Below are 15,243 nucleotides of genomic sequence, written 5' to 3'. Positions count from 1 at the left end.
TAACAGAGTATTTTGAGTCTCTTTCACACTGGTAAGAAAAAAAACGCGGTGGTATCGCCGGCGATACCCTCAGACCTCAAAGTGTTAACTACTCCCCAGCACTGCTGACAACTCTGAAAAGAGGAGACCAGAACTAGGAAAAACTACACTCACATAACAGGGGTAGTATATAAAAAGGGTGTAAAATGCTACTAGCAGACCGCCTAACCCCTAGTTCTAGCCTAGGCCAGCTATAGCTGTGGGCCTATAAGGCCAAAACATAAGCATAGATCTGCCTGGGGCTAAGGAACAACAGCCTCTACCAACGACTCTCAACTGAGAGGAGGCAAACTCTGAGAATACTAAATTTCTACAGTAAAGCTCAGAGGAGCAAAGCACAACCCAAGTGCACAATGTCAGGCAGCCTGTAAGGCCAATGCTAAACATAGATCTATCTGAAGTTAGTGAAAGCTAATCTCAAAACTCTAGCATTTATCAGAGGAGAAGCTAATTTACCATAAGGTGGCTAACAGTGTGGCTTAGTTAAAGCCGACATCTGAATACATATTGTGACGAGCGTCCTGAGTCCACATCAGCGTTGCCCTGGAAAGTCACAAGGAGCACCTGCTCACAGGCTGATCGACCACACCTGCAGCTGATCAACCTGCCTGCATATAAGCAGCATGCTCACAGACAAAAGTTGAGAAGCCTCTCCATGAGACAGCAGACTAACGTTCTCTCTCTATCCCGTTCCAGAAAGCAGTGTGTGACCGATCAGCACCGCCACGAGCACCGCACGGATTCAGCCGCACCTGGACACGACCGAGGGCGCTCCTGCAAGCAAGAGCACCCCACCACTCACGTATACACTTGTCTTCCAGTAAAATCCACCCTCCTGGGCCTTAAACTGAGCTCTTCTTGTCGTGTGATCCTTCCACCCCACCACACTGGTGGAGAATGCAGGCAAATTAGTGGAAGGAACACAGACAAGCCATCTCCCTGAAACTCACCATTCTTTTGTTTTGTTTTTTTTTTGTGTTTTTTTTTTCTGTCTCCCATCTGCCAGGCGACAGCTCCTCCCTGTCATGGATGAAATCCTCCAGCGGCTAACGGAGGTCAGCACCTGCCAGCAGCAGATTGCTGAACATCTACCCGACAGGAACAGACCGAGCAGGGGCTCGACACGTTACGCACAGCAGCCACACAACGCGTTCTACTACCAGACCCCGGGTACAAGTAACGCAACTGTTGCAAAAAATGACTGCTTATGATGATGTTGAAGCTTTTCTTCAGATGTTTGAAAACACAGCGACCCAGGAGGGCTGGGAGAGGGAAGATTGGGCGCGATTGCTGGCACCCCTCCTTACTGGAGAGGCTCAAACGGGCCTACTTCGCCCTGCCGTCCTCTGTCTCAGACAACTATAGCGAGCTCAAGAAGGAAATTCTGGCCCGCATGGGTCTTTCTTCTGTCTGTGCGGCCCAATACTTCCACGATTGGGAGTACAAACCCCGCCTCCCAGCCTGAGCCCAAGCCGCCGAATTATCCCGTCTCGCTCGACATTGGTTATTGGATGAGGAGCCCACAGCTGCCCAGGTAGTGGAGTGCATCGTCGTCAACCAATTCCTCTGTGCTCTCCCGAGGACTCACCGTCAAGCCATCGGGATGCGGAATCCCGCCACCATTGCCGAACTCATAGAGGCCGTGGAGCTGGCGGATGCTGCCCAACACCGGGTTGCTGGGGAGCGAGTGTCGCCGTTTCCCCGGAGGGTGGTCCAGGAACGACGCGCACCGGAGGGTACGCTGTGACCAGTAGTCAGGCCACAGGCTCCCACTCCGAGGGACGAACCCATGCCAGCAGAGGTTCCCACGTCTCCCACATGAATGTGGCTGGCAGGCTGTATTGTGCACCCTGACCTGCCCATGGGGGCTCCAGAAGTGGAGGTAAAGATTAACGGCCGCCCGTTCTCAGCCCTACTGGACTCTGGCAGTGCAGTCAGCCTGGTGCATTCCCGCATCCTCGCCCCCCGTGGGGAAACCAAGGCTTCCCTTCCAATCACTTGTGTGCACGGAGACACACGACACATACCGGCCCGGTGGAAGTGGGGGTAGTGAAGGATCTACCGGTCCCCGTCCGGTTCTTGCTCTGTAGCCGGGTCGGCATCCCCGCCGAAATACTGACCGACCAGTGGACCCCCTTCATGTCCCGACTAATGGCTGACCTGTGCACCCTTCTCAAGGTAAAGCAGTTGAGGACCTCTGTATACCACCCCCAGACGGACGGCCTAGTTGAACGGTTCAACCAAACCCTCAAACAAATGCTGCAACGTGTGGTAGCCGAAGACAAGCGAGACTGGGACCTCATGCTGCCATATGTACTGTTCGGGAGGTACCTCAGGCTTTGACAGGCTTCACCCCTTTCGAGCTGTTGTTCGGACGCCAGCCCCGGGGGCTGCTGGATGTGGTGAGAGAAGCATGGGAACAACAGCCTACGCCTCACCGTTCGGTAATCATGTGAAATATGTGAAAGAGATGAGGGAACGAATTGACCGGGTCATGCCTTTAGTCCGGGAGCACCTCATCAAGGCTCAACAGACGCAGCAGCGACATTACAACCGAGCCGCCCAGCCTCGAGAGTTCCAGCCTGGAGACCGGGTAATAGTCCTTGTTCCCAACTCAGCCTGCAAATTCCTGGCCAGCTGGCAGGGCCCGTATACCATCACGGAGAATTGGTCCCGTTACTTACCGTGTCCGCCAGCCGGGGCGGCGGAGAGCAGACCAGCTATATCATGTTAACTCCCTCGGGTCGGCGGTCACGCCGGCGTGACCACCGCGGTTTTTTTCTTACCAGTGTGAAAGAGACTCAAAATACTCTGTCAATGTTGCAAATACAATTAAGAGCTATACACCATTTTAATCTGTTGAATATCTTCTTTTATTTGTGTACACTCAGAGTAAAAACAAAATGTTGTACTTTTTGTAAAATAAAGAAAACTAACATGATGCATGATCTCTCGTCTCCCTCTGAAGGAAGTCCAATCTGATAGTTCTCAGAAAATGAACTGTAACTTAGTGAATACTAATCACAAAAAAATTAGTCTTATGTCTAAAAAAACATTGAAATGTCAGGTTTTAAATTGTGTAAGTCAAATGGAAAACAAACATTCTGTGTTTATGTAATCTGTATGAAAAGAGAGCCATGTCAGAAATCCGTGATTCAGCTCATTATCCGCTAATGCGGCGACGCCCACGGAGGGAGCGTTATTCAGATGCAAATTCTGAGTCAATACATGCATACATCGTCTCAGTCGTGTATTTATTGTCTTGAAAAGTGTTTTCAATAGCCATAGTTAGCGATCTCTGGCCTCTGTTAGTTCAGTTATTTCCTGGATTGCCTATTCTTCTTTAGCATTGGCATTTGTGGACTAAAAGTGCACAGAGCGCCCTCCGGCTGCAAGTATGAATTGTAAACACAGTATCCAGCGTTCACAGTGATGACAATAAATAATGAATAAATACTCCTCTGTATAGAAAATTGACAATCAACAAAAATTCTGTGTTTATGTAATCTGTATGAAAAGAGAGCCATGTCAGAAGTCCGTGATTCAGCTCATTACCCGCTAATGCGGCCACGCCCACGGAGCCAGCGCTATTCAGACGCAAATTCTGAGTCAATACATGCTTACATCGTCTCAGTCGTGTATTTATTGTCTTGAAAAGTGTTTATCTGGATGTTAAAGCCATGGTTAGCAACCTCTAGAAGACATGCCGTTAGTTCCTGGTTCCTGTTCTTCTTTAGATGAATTTGTGGGCTAAAAATGCACAGAGTGCCCTCCGGTTGCAAGTATGAATTGAAAACACAGTATCCAGCGTTCACAGTGATGACAATAAATATTGAATAAATATTACTCCTCTGTATAGAAAATTGACATAAACATATGAGAATCCATCAATATTTCTCCAAATGTGCATGCTTTTAAGCTAAAAGCCTATATGAAATGCCATAGAGGTAACATAACTGTTCAGACACTTTGCATCACAGAAATGCATTATATTTTAAAGTATATAATAGAATACCATTATTTTAAATTGTAACAATATTTCACAGTATTGATGTTTTTTCTGTATGTTTGATTTACACCATGATGAGCTGAGATATGATCACAGAGGGTTTTTTCACAGCCTACCTGACTGAAAGAGCTCATTATTTATGCAGGTCATTAGAGCTTTTATGCGATTCTTTTGTCTTCTCAGGTGAGAATCACCCATTATTCATGATGATTCACGCCTCCACGCATACGGTGTTTCTTGACCAAAGATGTTTTAGAAAATTTAAATCAGCATAATTTTTACCTCATTTTGAAGCAAAAACTCTAGTCTACAACCTCCAATACCCAGAAGTCTTGTGAACACAGATTTAATATATATTTTTTGGCTTTATTTCAGTGACTTAAGTTTTTTGTTTTTTCAATAACCACGCATTAACGTTATTCCTTCAAAAACACAAACATGTACATACATGTTCCTCACATATTATTGTAGCCTAGTTTGTGCTGAATACAGTGTAATGACACTTTTTCCATTAATATGTTTATGAACAACTGAAAAAGCACAAATGTCAGGGCATGTCAAAACTTCTCCAGGGCCCCAAAAATCCTCAGACCCCTGAGGGTTAATAGCCAAATCTCATTGAGTATGAATGTGATCCGGATATAATCCGCCATGTTGACATTATCATGTGACCTACGACGTTATCACAAGCGCAACAACTTAAAAGATATGAGTGACAGGTTTATTTCATCTATCTGTAAATATCTTGATATTGATCAAACTTGCTTATTTTGTGGTCTTGTTGAAGAAACAGCTGCCAGTAATTTTGTGACTGTAGTACAACTAATAGATTTTGGGTTAATTTAAAGTTCTTATATTTTTAACTACTAATGTGAGTTGTTTTTGTTGTTGTTGTTGTTGTTGTTGTTACAAAAACCCAAATACGCATGAATATGTTGTTAATATCTTTATTTTATATGCAAAAATGTTCATCCACAAGCAAAAGTGGCATAAATCTCCTTTACGTTTTCCTCTTTTTCTTGTTGAATTAGCTCTAGTTTCATCCCTCAGGCTAATAAATAATAAACAAACGAATAAATAAATAAAATAAATACTTTTTATGCATTATGATGTATTCAAAATATTTAACCTCATCATCATGCTTTATGTGTCAACGCACGCTATCTCCAGAGTACTGATCACCGCCACCTGCACCTCATCACCCCACTCATCAACAGCACTATAAAGCACACACGCACACAGCACTCTATGTCCGGTCTCGTTCGCATATACTTCCTGTAATGCTTACCTCAAGGACTCCTCTTCGTATACTCACCTGTCTCCAGTGTGTCTCCTTCCCTCTGTGTGCCTCGTGTGCTGTGTGGGTGTGTTCCAGCCAGTTCCAAGTTACTCCAGCGATCTCCAAGCCCCAACGTATCTCTACCTGCAACGGAAAGGACGGTAACTATTCCTCATACTACCAGTTCTATATCAACTACAACCAGTTCACTCACTTGTCTGTTATCTCCTGCTCTACTGTGGTCAATAAAACTACCAATACCTGTTACATCTGTGTCTGCCTCCTGTGTACCGTAACATTATGTCTGTGTATATAATTTCAAACTATGATGTATACAAACACATTTATGTTTTTGTTTTTGTTATTATTATTGTTCATTGTTAAAGATACAACCATGGTATCTTCCCTGATCTCGTATGCAATTATAGGTCCAATAAAATAAAGATATGAGTGACAGGTGCACTAACACCTCACAGCACCAGTAACTCCACAACCCTACTAAGGCTTCGGATATACTTATTCACTCGCCTACTGCTTTTCCCCAACTAAATAGTAGAGAAGTAGGCAGTTTCGGACTCAGCCACTGACTGGTTCTCTAGGCGCTCGTTATATACTTCCGGGTCGCGCTATGATGATGTCACAGGCTGTCGCCGGCCAATAGGATTGTTGTGAGTTGATATTGTTTTCAGACACCGGTTCACGCAGAGGTGTTCTCCATATGTGTTTCAAGCACAGTGTAGCGTTCCCTTTCGAAATGGAACTAGGCCAGAGACAAGGAACTTCATGACCTGTTGAAAAGACTGGGGTCAGTCAGATTATTTTTAAGAACTTGATAGAATTATTCATCAAGAATGCATTAAGTAGCCTACGCTATAAAACAAAATGAAGTCTTTTTAAGAATAATTGAATTGAATGATTGATTAATGATTATTCAATTAAGATTCGTAAGGATTATTCAGTTCAATTTGATGGAATTTTACTATTAATTATTAATTGCATGAATCTTAAAAAAAGATTTCTATTTTAAATAAATGCTGAACTTTCTATTCATCAAAGAGTCCTGAAAAATAAAATGTATGACGGTTTCCACAAAAATATGAACTGTTTTCAACATTGATAATAATCATAAATGTTTCTTGAGCAGCAAATCATCATATTAGAATGGATCAGGATTTCTGAAGGATCATGTGACACTGAAGACTGGAGTAATGATGCTGAAAATTCAGCTTTGATCACAGGAATAAATTATACTTTACTATATATTCACATAGAAAACAGCTGATTTACATTGGAATAATATTTCACTGTATTTATGATCAAATAAATGCAGCTTTGTTGAGCATAAAATTAATTTCAAAAGCATGAAAATCCACAAACTTCTGAACGGAGGTAAAAAAGTTACATAATGCAAATCATGATTTAAAAAATGTTGTGGTTCATGATACACAAGCAAGAATGCATGAAACAGAAACTTATCTAGAATATTTAGATTTATTTGGCAAGAAATTTCAACACTTTACAATGTAAAATCCACAGTAGAAAGTGAGATGAATGTAAACTAATCTACAAACAGAGCAACATTCAGGGAAAGACTTCAGAAATATTAATATTAGTGTAAAACAGCAGATTCATGTATGTTGTACTTTACCCAGTAAGATCCACAGACTCTTGAAGAGCTTCATCATGTTGATTAAAGGCGTCTGTCTTTCTTTAGGGAGTGAGTTATATACGTTTTATTGAGAAAGACACATCACATGACATGCATCGTCTCTCCTCCCTTCTATCGATATCACACTCACCTGTCTCTCTCTGAATTTACTTGAAACATTTTGTTTTCAGAGATTATATTTCATTTAACAGTCAAATCTGCTACTAACAGTAATAACTTATTGTTAATATTTGCTTGTAATTAGCATGCTGTCAGCATTGTGACTCCAAACACAGACGGCCCGCCCCTAACACTCTGATTGGTTCAGTCTGACATACACAACCACAACCAGAATGATTCAAAAGTGAAAGTAATAGCCAGCATTTTACTCACCATGCTTCTGTTTCATGTAAGACAGTATACATTTTGAAACATGTTCATGCAGATCTTTTCCACAGAACTTCACTGTGCATTTCCACAGATTATAAGAGATAAATCAAGTCTAAAAGGATGATCTTTGAGTGAAGAAAGATTTAAGAAAAGGTGAGATCATACAATAAGTACTTAAAGGTAATTAACAATAGACATTCAATATATTGTACAAGGAAGATAATTTAAAGTCAGATCTTTTCTGAGAAGCAGTTGACAGAAGATGCAAAACGTTCAAGGAAAATCCAGTCTGACAAATGTCTTCAAAAGAACCAGAAAAAATAAGTATACTTTAAGTTAATTTTATTAAGTAAAGTTCAAGTATATTTTTATGTTGTAGTAGTATACTTGTAATTGTACTATTTCAATATTACTTGGCCAACTTTTTAGTGTATAAAAGTAAAAATATTTTAATATTCGTATCTCCCAGGATACGTTGCCCGTTTGGTGGTATAAATTCACTGGAAAAAGAATGTTTTGCTCAGAAATCTTTAATGATTTTTATAAAGTAAACGTAAATGTATCTTGGATTTCCTTGATTATTCATGCATAATTTTTTTAACGTTAAAAATGAAATTTTTTAATGTTAAAAATGATTTATTTCTTTTTTATTTAGATTTTTTTTTTTTTACATTTTTTCATGTTGATGTAAATGTCGGATATGACAACATACTTTTGGAGAACATTTATTTGTCCATCTCTCAGTTATCATTGATTTGTATATATGAGCCATAAAAGCCTTTTTTTTTTTTTTTTTTTTTAAATGATGCATGAATGATCAAGTAAACCCAAGCTGCTTCAGTACAGTGTATGATTATTTTACATTTACCTTATAAAAACCATAAAAAATTTATGAGCAAAACAGACTTTACTTGATTAAAAAACAGTATGAACTATCAATCAGAGGACAGAATATGGAAGCATATTTGTAGCAATATTCAATTTGAAATGTAATATTCAAAATGGCCACGTATTTCCATTTTTAAATTTACATTTTCCATACCATATCTACAACCTTTGGAGCAAAATGATCATTTAAATTCAATAATATAATTTACATTTGCTATTTCCTACACAAGTTAAAATATATGTTTAAATTATATGTTAACGCTTTATAAGTTGCAAAATTAAAATAAAAATGTATTACAGAAATGATAATATATGTTTAGCATGTTCAAGCAAAAAAAAAAAAAAAAAAAGTAAAATCATCATTGAATTTTTTTTTTCTCAATTGTATTTACACTCAAAAGGTTGCACATATGGTGTGGAAAATGTCAATTTAAATGCAGAAATGCATTGCCATTTTGCATATCGTCCCCTAGGAAATATAAGGTTCTATCTGAATTTTACAAATATTCATATTTTAATATTTTTAATATCAAATATTTTTTAAATATTCACACCAAACATCAAGATAAAACCAAGAAATGAGACCCAAACTTTCCCTGCTGAACAGAATGACTAATATCAGTAAACACAGTGACAAACTGTGACTGAAGAAAAACAAACTAAAACTCCATGAAAATGAAACTAAGACAAAAACGACTAAATATTTGTTCAAATAAAGTACAAATAATATCCATGTTTCTGGAAACAGCTGCTAAGGGTTTGGACGAACTTCAGCATAGTTTTTAAGAACTTGAGAGAATCGAATGACTTTGAGCTCTTCTGGTTTAGATCTTTTGTCATCCCACAGATACTCGGGTGAAAGCAATTTACTGGGTTTGTTATAAAGGAAGTACTTGTTCAAATGAGACTCCTCCTGCCATACCGCCTCGATGGATTTAGATGCATCAATCTCCAGCTGCTCCCGGCAGGTTTTAGCAAGCTGATATACATCTTTCACTAAGCCACCGATCACAGCTCCACCATAATAATAATCACCCTCAGAGTAAGGAATGAATGCTTGAGACTCTGGCCTGCGTTCATATGTGAATTGTTCACGAGAGGAACTATAAAACCATGCATGTATCACACCTACTAGGCGACCCAAAGTCTCTACCCCCCAACGACCATAGAACTTTGTGTCCACATCAAGGCTGAAAACATAGTCGGCTTCATTGACCAGTCGACTCTCGATCAGTTTCTCCAGTCTTTTCATCCTGCTCAAACTGATATCCTGCCATCTGTTAGAACTAGGGACTTTTATCACAGTCAGATGATGGCCTTCACCCAGTTCCACTGCAGGAACCTGTTCTGGTTCATCAGTGAATATATAATAATGCACATGAAATCCAACAAAGTAATTCTGCTCTGCAGACTCCAGAAAATCTTTAAGAAACCGTGTGTATCTGTAAAACAGCAAGGGAGAAGGATTAGAAAAGTAATAAATAAGATGGTAATTAAAATCCACCAACACAAGAACTGAAAAAAAAAAAAAATATATATATATATATACAGAGGAGTTTTATTTCTTAAAAGTGTGCTTTGAATGCTTTAAAATTATTTTCTTTTATCTTAGTAGACTTTTATATAATAATCCTACATTTAAAGGGGTGATGAACTGAGAAATCAAATTTTTGACATACGTTTGACATATAAGAGGTCATCATATTTAAGAATATACTGTAAGTTTCAGAACTGAAAACTTCCTTGTTATTGCAGTAAAAGCTTTAATTGACACCAGACCCAGCAAACAACAGGATTTACAAAGTGGGGATCTATGACATCAAAGGACAGCAAGCACCGCCTACACAGAAGATCAACACCTACTTCATAACTGCCTGTTTAGCCCCGCCCACTGTAGGAACTGTGGACGAACCAGACAAATGAATCATTCAGATGATTCTTTCAAAACATATTTCTAAATTCAGAATCAAGGTTTCGGCTCCGGCTCGTCTACAGAGAGAACCAATGCTGATGGCTTTTACGACCCTATGCTTCCTGATAGCAGGAGAAGTGACATCCCTTGTGAAAAAAAGTGCACTTTAGTATACTTTTATAAAGTGTACTTATTGCACAAATAATATACTTTAAAAGAACACACTTAAGTGTGAATTAAATGTAATGTTTTCATCGCTTAAGTGCATTCTATTTGTAATTCATTTCAAATATATTACAGATTAAGTTCATATTAAATGCAATAAGTTGAACTTTTGAGTGATTTTTTTGAACAACTTAAGTGGTACTTTAATACAACTTTATGACAACCTTCGTAATTGCTTCTAGTATCTTTAAAATATAGTTGAAGAGCACTGCCCAATGTACTAACAAGCAATTAATGTGAACTAAAATATATTTTAATATCAGTTATCAATACACTTAAGTGTGAATTAAATGTAATGTTTTCAGCCGCTTAAGTGCATTCTATTTGTAATTAATTTCAAATATATCACAGATTAAGTTCATATTAAAGGCAATAAGTTGAACTTCTGAGTGATTTTTTTAAAGCACTTAAGTAGGACTTTAATACAATTTTTTATGTATTTTGAAATATGGTAAAAGTGTACTTCCGAATATACTGACAAGCAATTAATGTGAACTTAAATATACTTTAATGTAATTTACATGTACACTATTATATAATTTAATACATTTGTAATTACATTATTTGTACATATAATAATGAAGTTACAATTTAGTATATTTCAAAATATTACAATCCACACAAATGCAAATTGAAACCCTCTACATTTACTGACAAAATAATCTCTAAAACAAATGCACAAAAACCTTTTTGTTGATGCACAAGAAAAACCCAAGAAACACTATACACAATCACAAACAATTACAACACTTTAACTCTCATTTAGAAAGAGTCTGGAGGACAGTGAGGCTTATCATTTTCTCCCTCACATACAAAGGTACCTAAACCTACCCATCACAATCTTTCTGCATTTTTACATTTTCAGATAAAATCGTTCTGTATAAGATGATAAATAAGATAACACCCATGAATTAATACAAACAAAATGTAAAGAAAAGAAAAGATTCAAAACTTTGGGTAACACTGTACAATAATTTTCTATTAGTTAACTACTTTAGTTAACATGAACTATGAATGAAAAATACTTTAAGCATTTATAAATCCTAGTTAATATTACTTATGCATTATTAAAATCAAAAGTTGCATATGTTAATAGATAATGCACTGTAAACTAACATGAACAATAACTATACATTTTATTAACTTGAAAAAAATATATTTTTTATTGCCTAATGTTAACAAATATTGATATATACTGTAAAAACATTAATGCACATAGTTAGATAATGTTGTCTAATATATTAATTGATGTTAACAAGCGAGACCTTTTGTAAACTGTTACCTTTTGTAAACCTTGTTACTTATAAGCTCTGCAACCCTTACTAGCTCAAACATTAAACAGGACAAAAAGGTTTCTTCTAAAATCTTACTCCAGCATTACAGTGAATGTAATTTTGAAAAGAAAAAACAAAAAAAAAACAATGAATTCCAAAGGCACAAAAACAAGAAAACCAAAATTGTCTGTCACCACCTTTTTTAAGTTGTATGAAAAAGTGCGGTTTATGTCAATGTCCCAGAAGCTCTTCATCGGCAGAAAACCTTAAATGTCCATGAAGCTGCGAACCACCTCTACACAGTATGCATAAATGGACATGTTCCAAAGAGGCAAGAAAGTAAAAAAATAAATACCTGGAGGAAAAAAAACAAAACAGAAGTAAGAGTCAGTCCATTATTATAATTGGTTCAATTGAATGAAAGCAATAGATATAGATATATATACAGAACTCCAAAGTTTATATCCACCTTTGTAGGTTTGAAAATAATAAAAACCCATTTGGTATTCCCTAAAGGCAACGAGTTGCTGATAGTGATTGAAGCCTGTGGCCAAGATGTTTACTGTGTACTGATAATTTCCTCCACTTTAATACCAGTTACAGTGTGAAATAAATATGAATGAACATCTGAAGGTATGTTACAAGATACAGTACAACTGATCCATAACATGTCACATTTAATCGCTCAATCAGTGTTTCAACCGCAGAAAGACGTCAATAAAACAGCTTGTAAACAATGTCACGTAACGTCACATTTACTTCAGAAAAATCATATTCAGTATAAACTCATTAGTCAGCTATAGAGAGAAGCATTCTGCTAATTATATGCACCACGTTACATATTCATTATAATTTTATTTTAAATATTTTTTTTAGAATTAATTTATGTATTTCATTTTTGAATAAATAATTTATGACAGCTACAATTTAAATGTTTATATTTCAAAAAACTAATTAGAGTAGAAATATGATTATGTAATTCTAAAGTTTACATAATCATAACTTTATTATAAAACAAACAAATCATACAAATTAGCATTGTATTTGTTTCTTTATTTAGTACTTCCCTGATGAAGCAGTTCATTCTGCAAGGTGTAAGTAAACTTTTGACCGCAACTGCATCACCCAAGATGAATTACCTCAGTCATCAGGACAACACTGTTGTAGAATCCTGGGAGAAGCTCCTTCACATTTCCCACAAACACCAGGATTCCAGTGAATCCTGGTTCACTGACACTGGCCTTAAAAAAATAGAGAACATTTTTATAAACATTTTTATTCCTACTTTACAAGGAATTAAACATAACTTTATCTATTACACAAATATAGATAAATAAGGCCCAAGCAAATTGAGGGGTTTTGCTTTGAAAAAAAAAAAAAAAAAAAAAAAAAAATATATATATATATATATATATATATATATATATATATATATATATATATATATATATATATATATATATATATATATATATATATATAATGATTATATGGGGATTTGTAAGTGCACAGGTGAGAATTTATTACTTGCGAATAGAAAAGATTCAAAGCATTTAAAAGCTATAACGACAGTTGATGGCAGTGTTTTAGCTTGAAGTGTGTGATCAGGGTGGCTGAATTAATGGAAAAACATGGAACATCACCTCATCAATACAGGTCTTTGATTCCACACAGCTTGCACTGTATCTCCAATAACAAATCTGTACTGATCCTACAAAATGAATATATAAAACAACAGATAAGCACAAAAATATTACATATTACAAACACAAACAGTAATTGAACAACTCACTTTTCAAATGCAAAAAGAAAAATAGATTATAAGCATTACTGGTGGTTATAATAGCGATTAAATGTATATAATTGTCTTTGAATGTTACAAGATCAGATCTTTGAATTTAGTTCTGCAAATTTAACTTAAAGTCATTTAAAAGTCAGAGTTCAATTAAAATATTATATTTTCAGCAGCCAAATTCTTTGAACACGCCCACACACGCGACCACGTTCATATTATAATGCAATCATAAATAAATTACAGGAAACATGATTAATTCACCTCCATATTGCGATTAAACTAAATAAGTTACACTCATAAGAACTGCTATGTTCCGGTGAAAAAAATAAAAATAAAGAGAGCATATATCAAGATACTTACTTGGTTCTTTATTTGAAGTAGTGCGCCGTTATGACGTAGTATTTTGGCGCATGCGCATTAAACAAAAAGTTTATAGGCTATAATAGACTGTAAAAAATATAATATTATACGTACTATAATACGTGCATGATTAAATTTGTTCAAGTTGAAGTTTTTCTAATTCATTGTTGTAGTTAGACTGTAAGTTTACAGAATTTGACACATTCACCTAACTGAAATTCAATTATTTTATAGTTTAGTCTGATTAAAATTAAATGAATTCAAATTAATTTTTTAGATCTGTTAAACTTTTGCTTGCAATTAAATATCTTTAATCAACTTAGAACAACAATGATATTAAAAGTATTATACACATATGTAAAGTACAGCACTGTTGCATTAAGTATCACAAATACAGCACTCCGTAAAAAAAAAAAAAAAAAAAAAAAAAAAAAAAAAAACATTTTATGTCAAATATTATGTAGAAAACTGACACTAGGCGAGTTTCGAGCAGGAGCTGGTGATAAAAATTTCAACAATAAGTTGTACTGGATTATACACTGTATAAGCAAGTGTATTGAAATTCAAAAGAAAAATAAATATCAAGTGTATTAATGCACACAGTATTTATTAAAGACTAAGCACATTTAAAATACATTAACAAATGTCAACACACTTAAGTTGAAATTAAAATAAATTATTTTTCATGTGCTTTAATATATAAGTCAATACATCAGAATAAGTTTACTTATTTAAAACACTATAAAGTCATAATTAAGTAAAAATTAAGTGCATTTTTAAAAAGTGCTCTTAAGCATGTTTAGAAATATTGTCATGAAAGTGTACTTTAAAGTTAATTAGACATTATTACAAAGTGCATTTTTAAAAAGTGCACTCAAGCGTGTTAGTAAATATTGTCATTTAAGTGTACTTTCTTTAAGTACAACTTAATTTGACATTATTGCAAAGGGCATTTTTAAAAAGTGCACTTAAGCGTGTTAATAAATATTGTCATTAAAGTGTACTTTCTTTAAGTACAACTTAATTTGACATTATTACAAAGGGCATTTTTAAAAAGTGCACTTAAGCGTGTTAATAAATATTGTCATTAAAGTGTACTTTCTTTAAGTACAACTTAATTTGACATTATTACAAAGTGCATTTTTAAAAAGTGCACTCAAGCGTGTTACTAAATATTGTTATTTAAGTGTACTTTCCTTAAGTACAACTTAATTTGACATTATTGCAAAGGGCATTTTTAAAAAGTGCACTTAAGCGTGTTAATAAATATTGTCATTAAAGTGTACTTTCTTTAAGTACAACTTAATTAGACATTATTACAAAGTGCATTTTTAAAAAGTGCACTCAAGCGTGTTACTAAATATTGTTATTTAAGTGTACTTTCCTTAAGTACAACTTAATTTGACATTATTGCAAAGGGCATT

At 35.7% G+C, this 15,243-nt stretch overlaps 2 protein-coding genes and 1 long non-coding RNA gene across 3 annotated transcripts in view; all 3 read right to left on the bottom strand.

Moving 5' to 3' along the window:
• The window catches only part of LOC125270868 (globoside alpha-1,3-N-acetylgalactosaminyltransferase 1-like), a 201,621-nt gene that overhangs the window by 62,255 nt on the left and 124,123 nt on the right, over positions 1-15,243 (bottom strand). The gene's annotated exons all lie outside the window — the stretch shown is intronic.
• On the bottom strand, positions 8,498-11,225 carry LOC125270898 (globoside alpha-1,3-N-acetylgalactosaminyltransferase 1-like). Its single transcript, XM_048194915.1, has 2 exons — positions 11,222-11,225; positions 8,498-9,768 (listed from the first exon to the last, which is right to left on the bottom strand). Exons 1-2 carry the CDS (start codon positions 11,223-11,225, stop codon positions 9,005-9,007), a joined length of 768 nt encoding a protein of 255 aa, XP_048050872.1. The 3' UTR covers positions 8,498-9,004.
• On the bottom strand, positions 11,912-14,021 carry LOC125270875. The gene is made up of 3 exons (XR_007185483.1): positions 13,308-14,021; positions 12,804-12,905; positions 11,912-12,019 (listed from the first exon to the last, which is right to left on the bottom strand). It is a non-coding gene; the product is annotated as an uncharacterized LOC125270875 (long non-coding RNA).

This window comes from Megalobrama amblycephala, linkage group LG6 (genome assembly GCF_018812025.1).
Source record: "Megalobrama amblycephala isolate DHTTF-2021 linkage group LG6, ASM1881202v1, whole genome shotgun sequence".
In the NCBI taxonomy this organism is placed as follows: Eukaryota; Metazoa; Chordata; class Actinopteri; order Cypriniformes; family Xenocyprididae; genus Megalobrama; species Megalobrama amblycephala.
The sequence above is the reverse complement of the archived record's forward strand: the minus strand, read 5'-3'. Positions and strand labels throughout refer to the sequence as shown.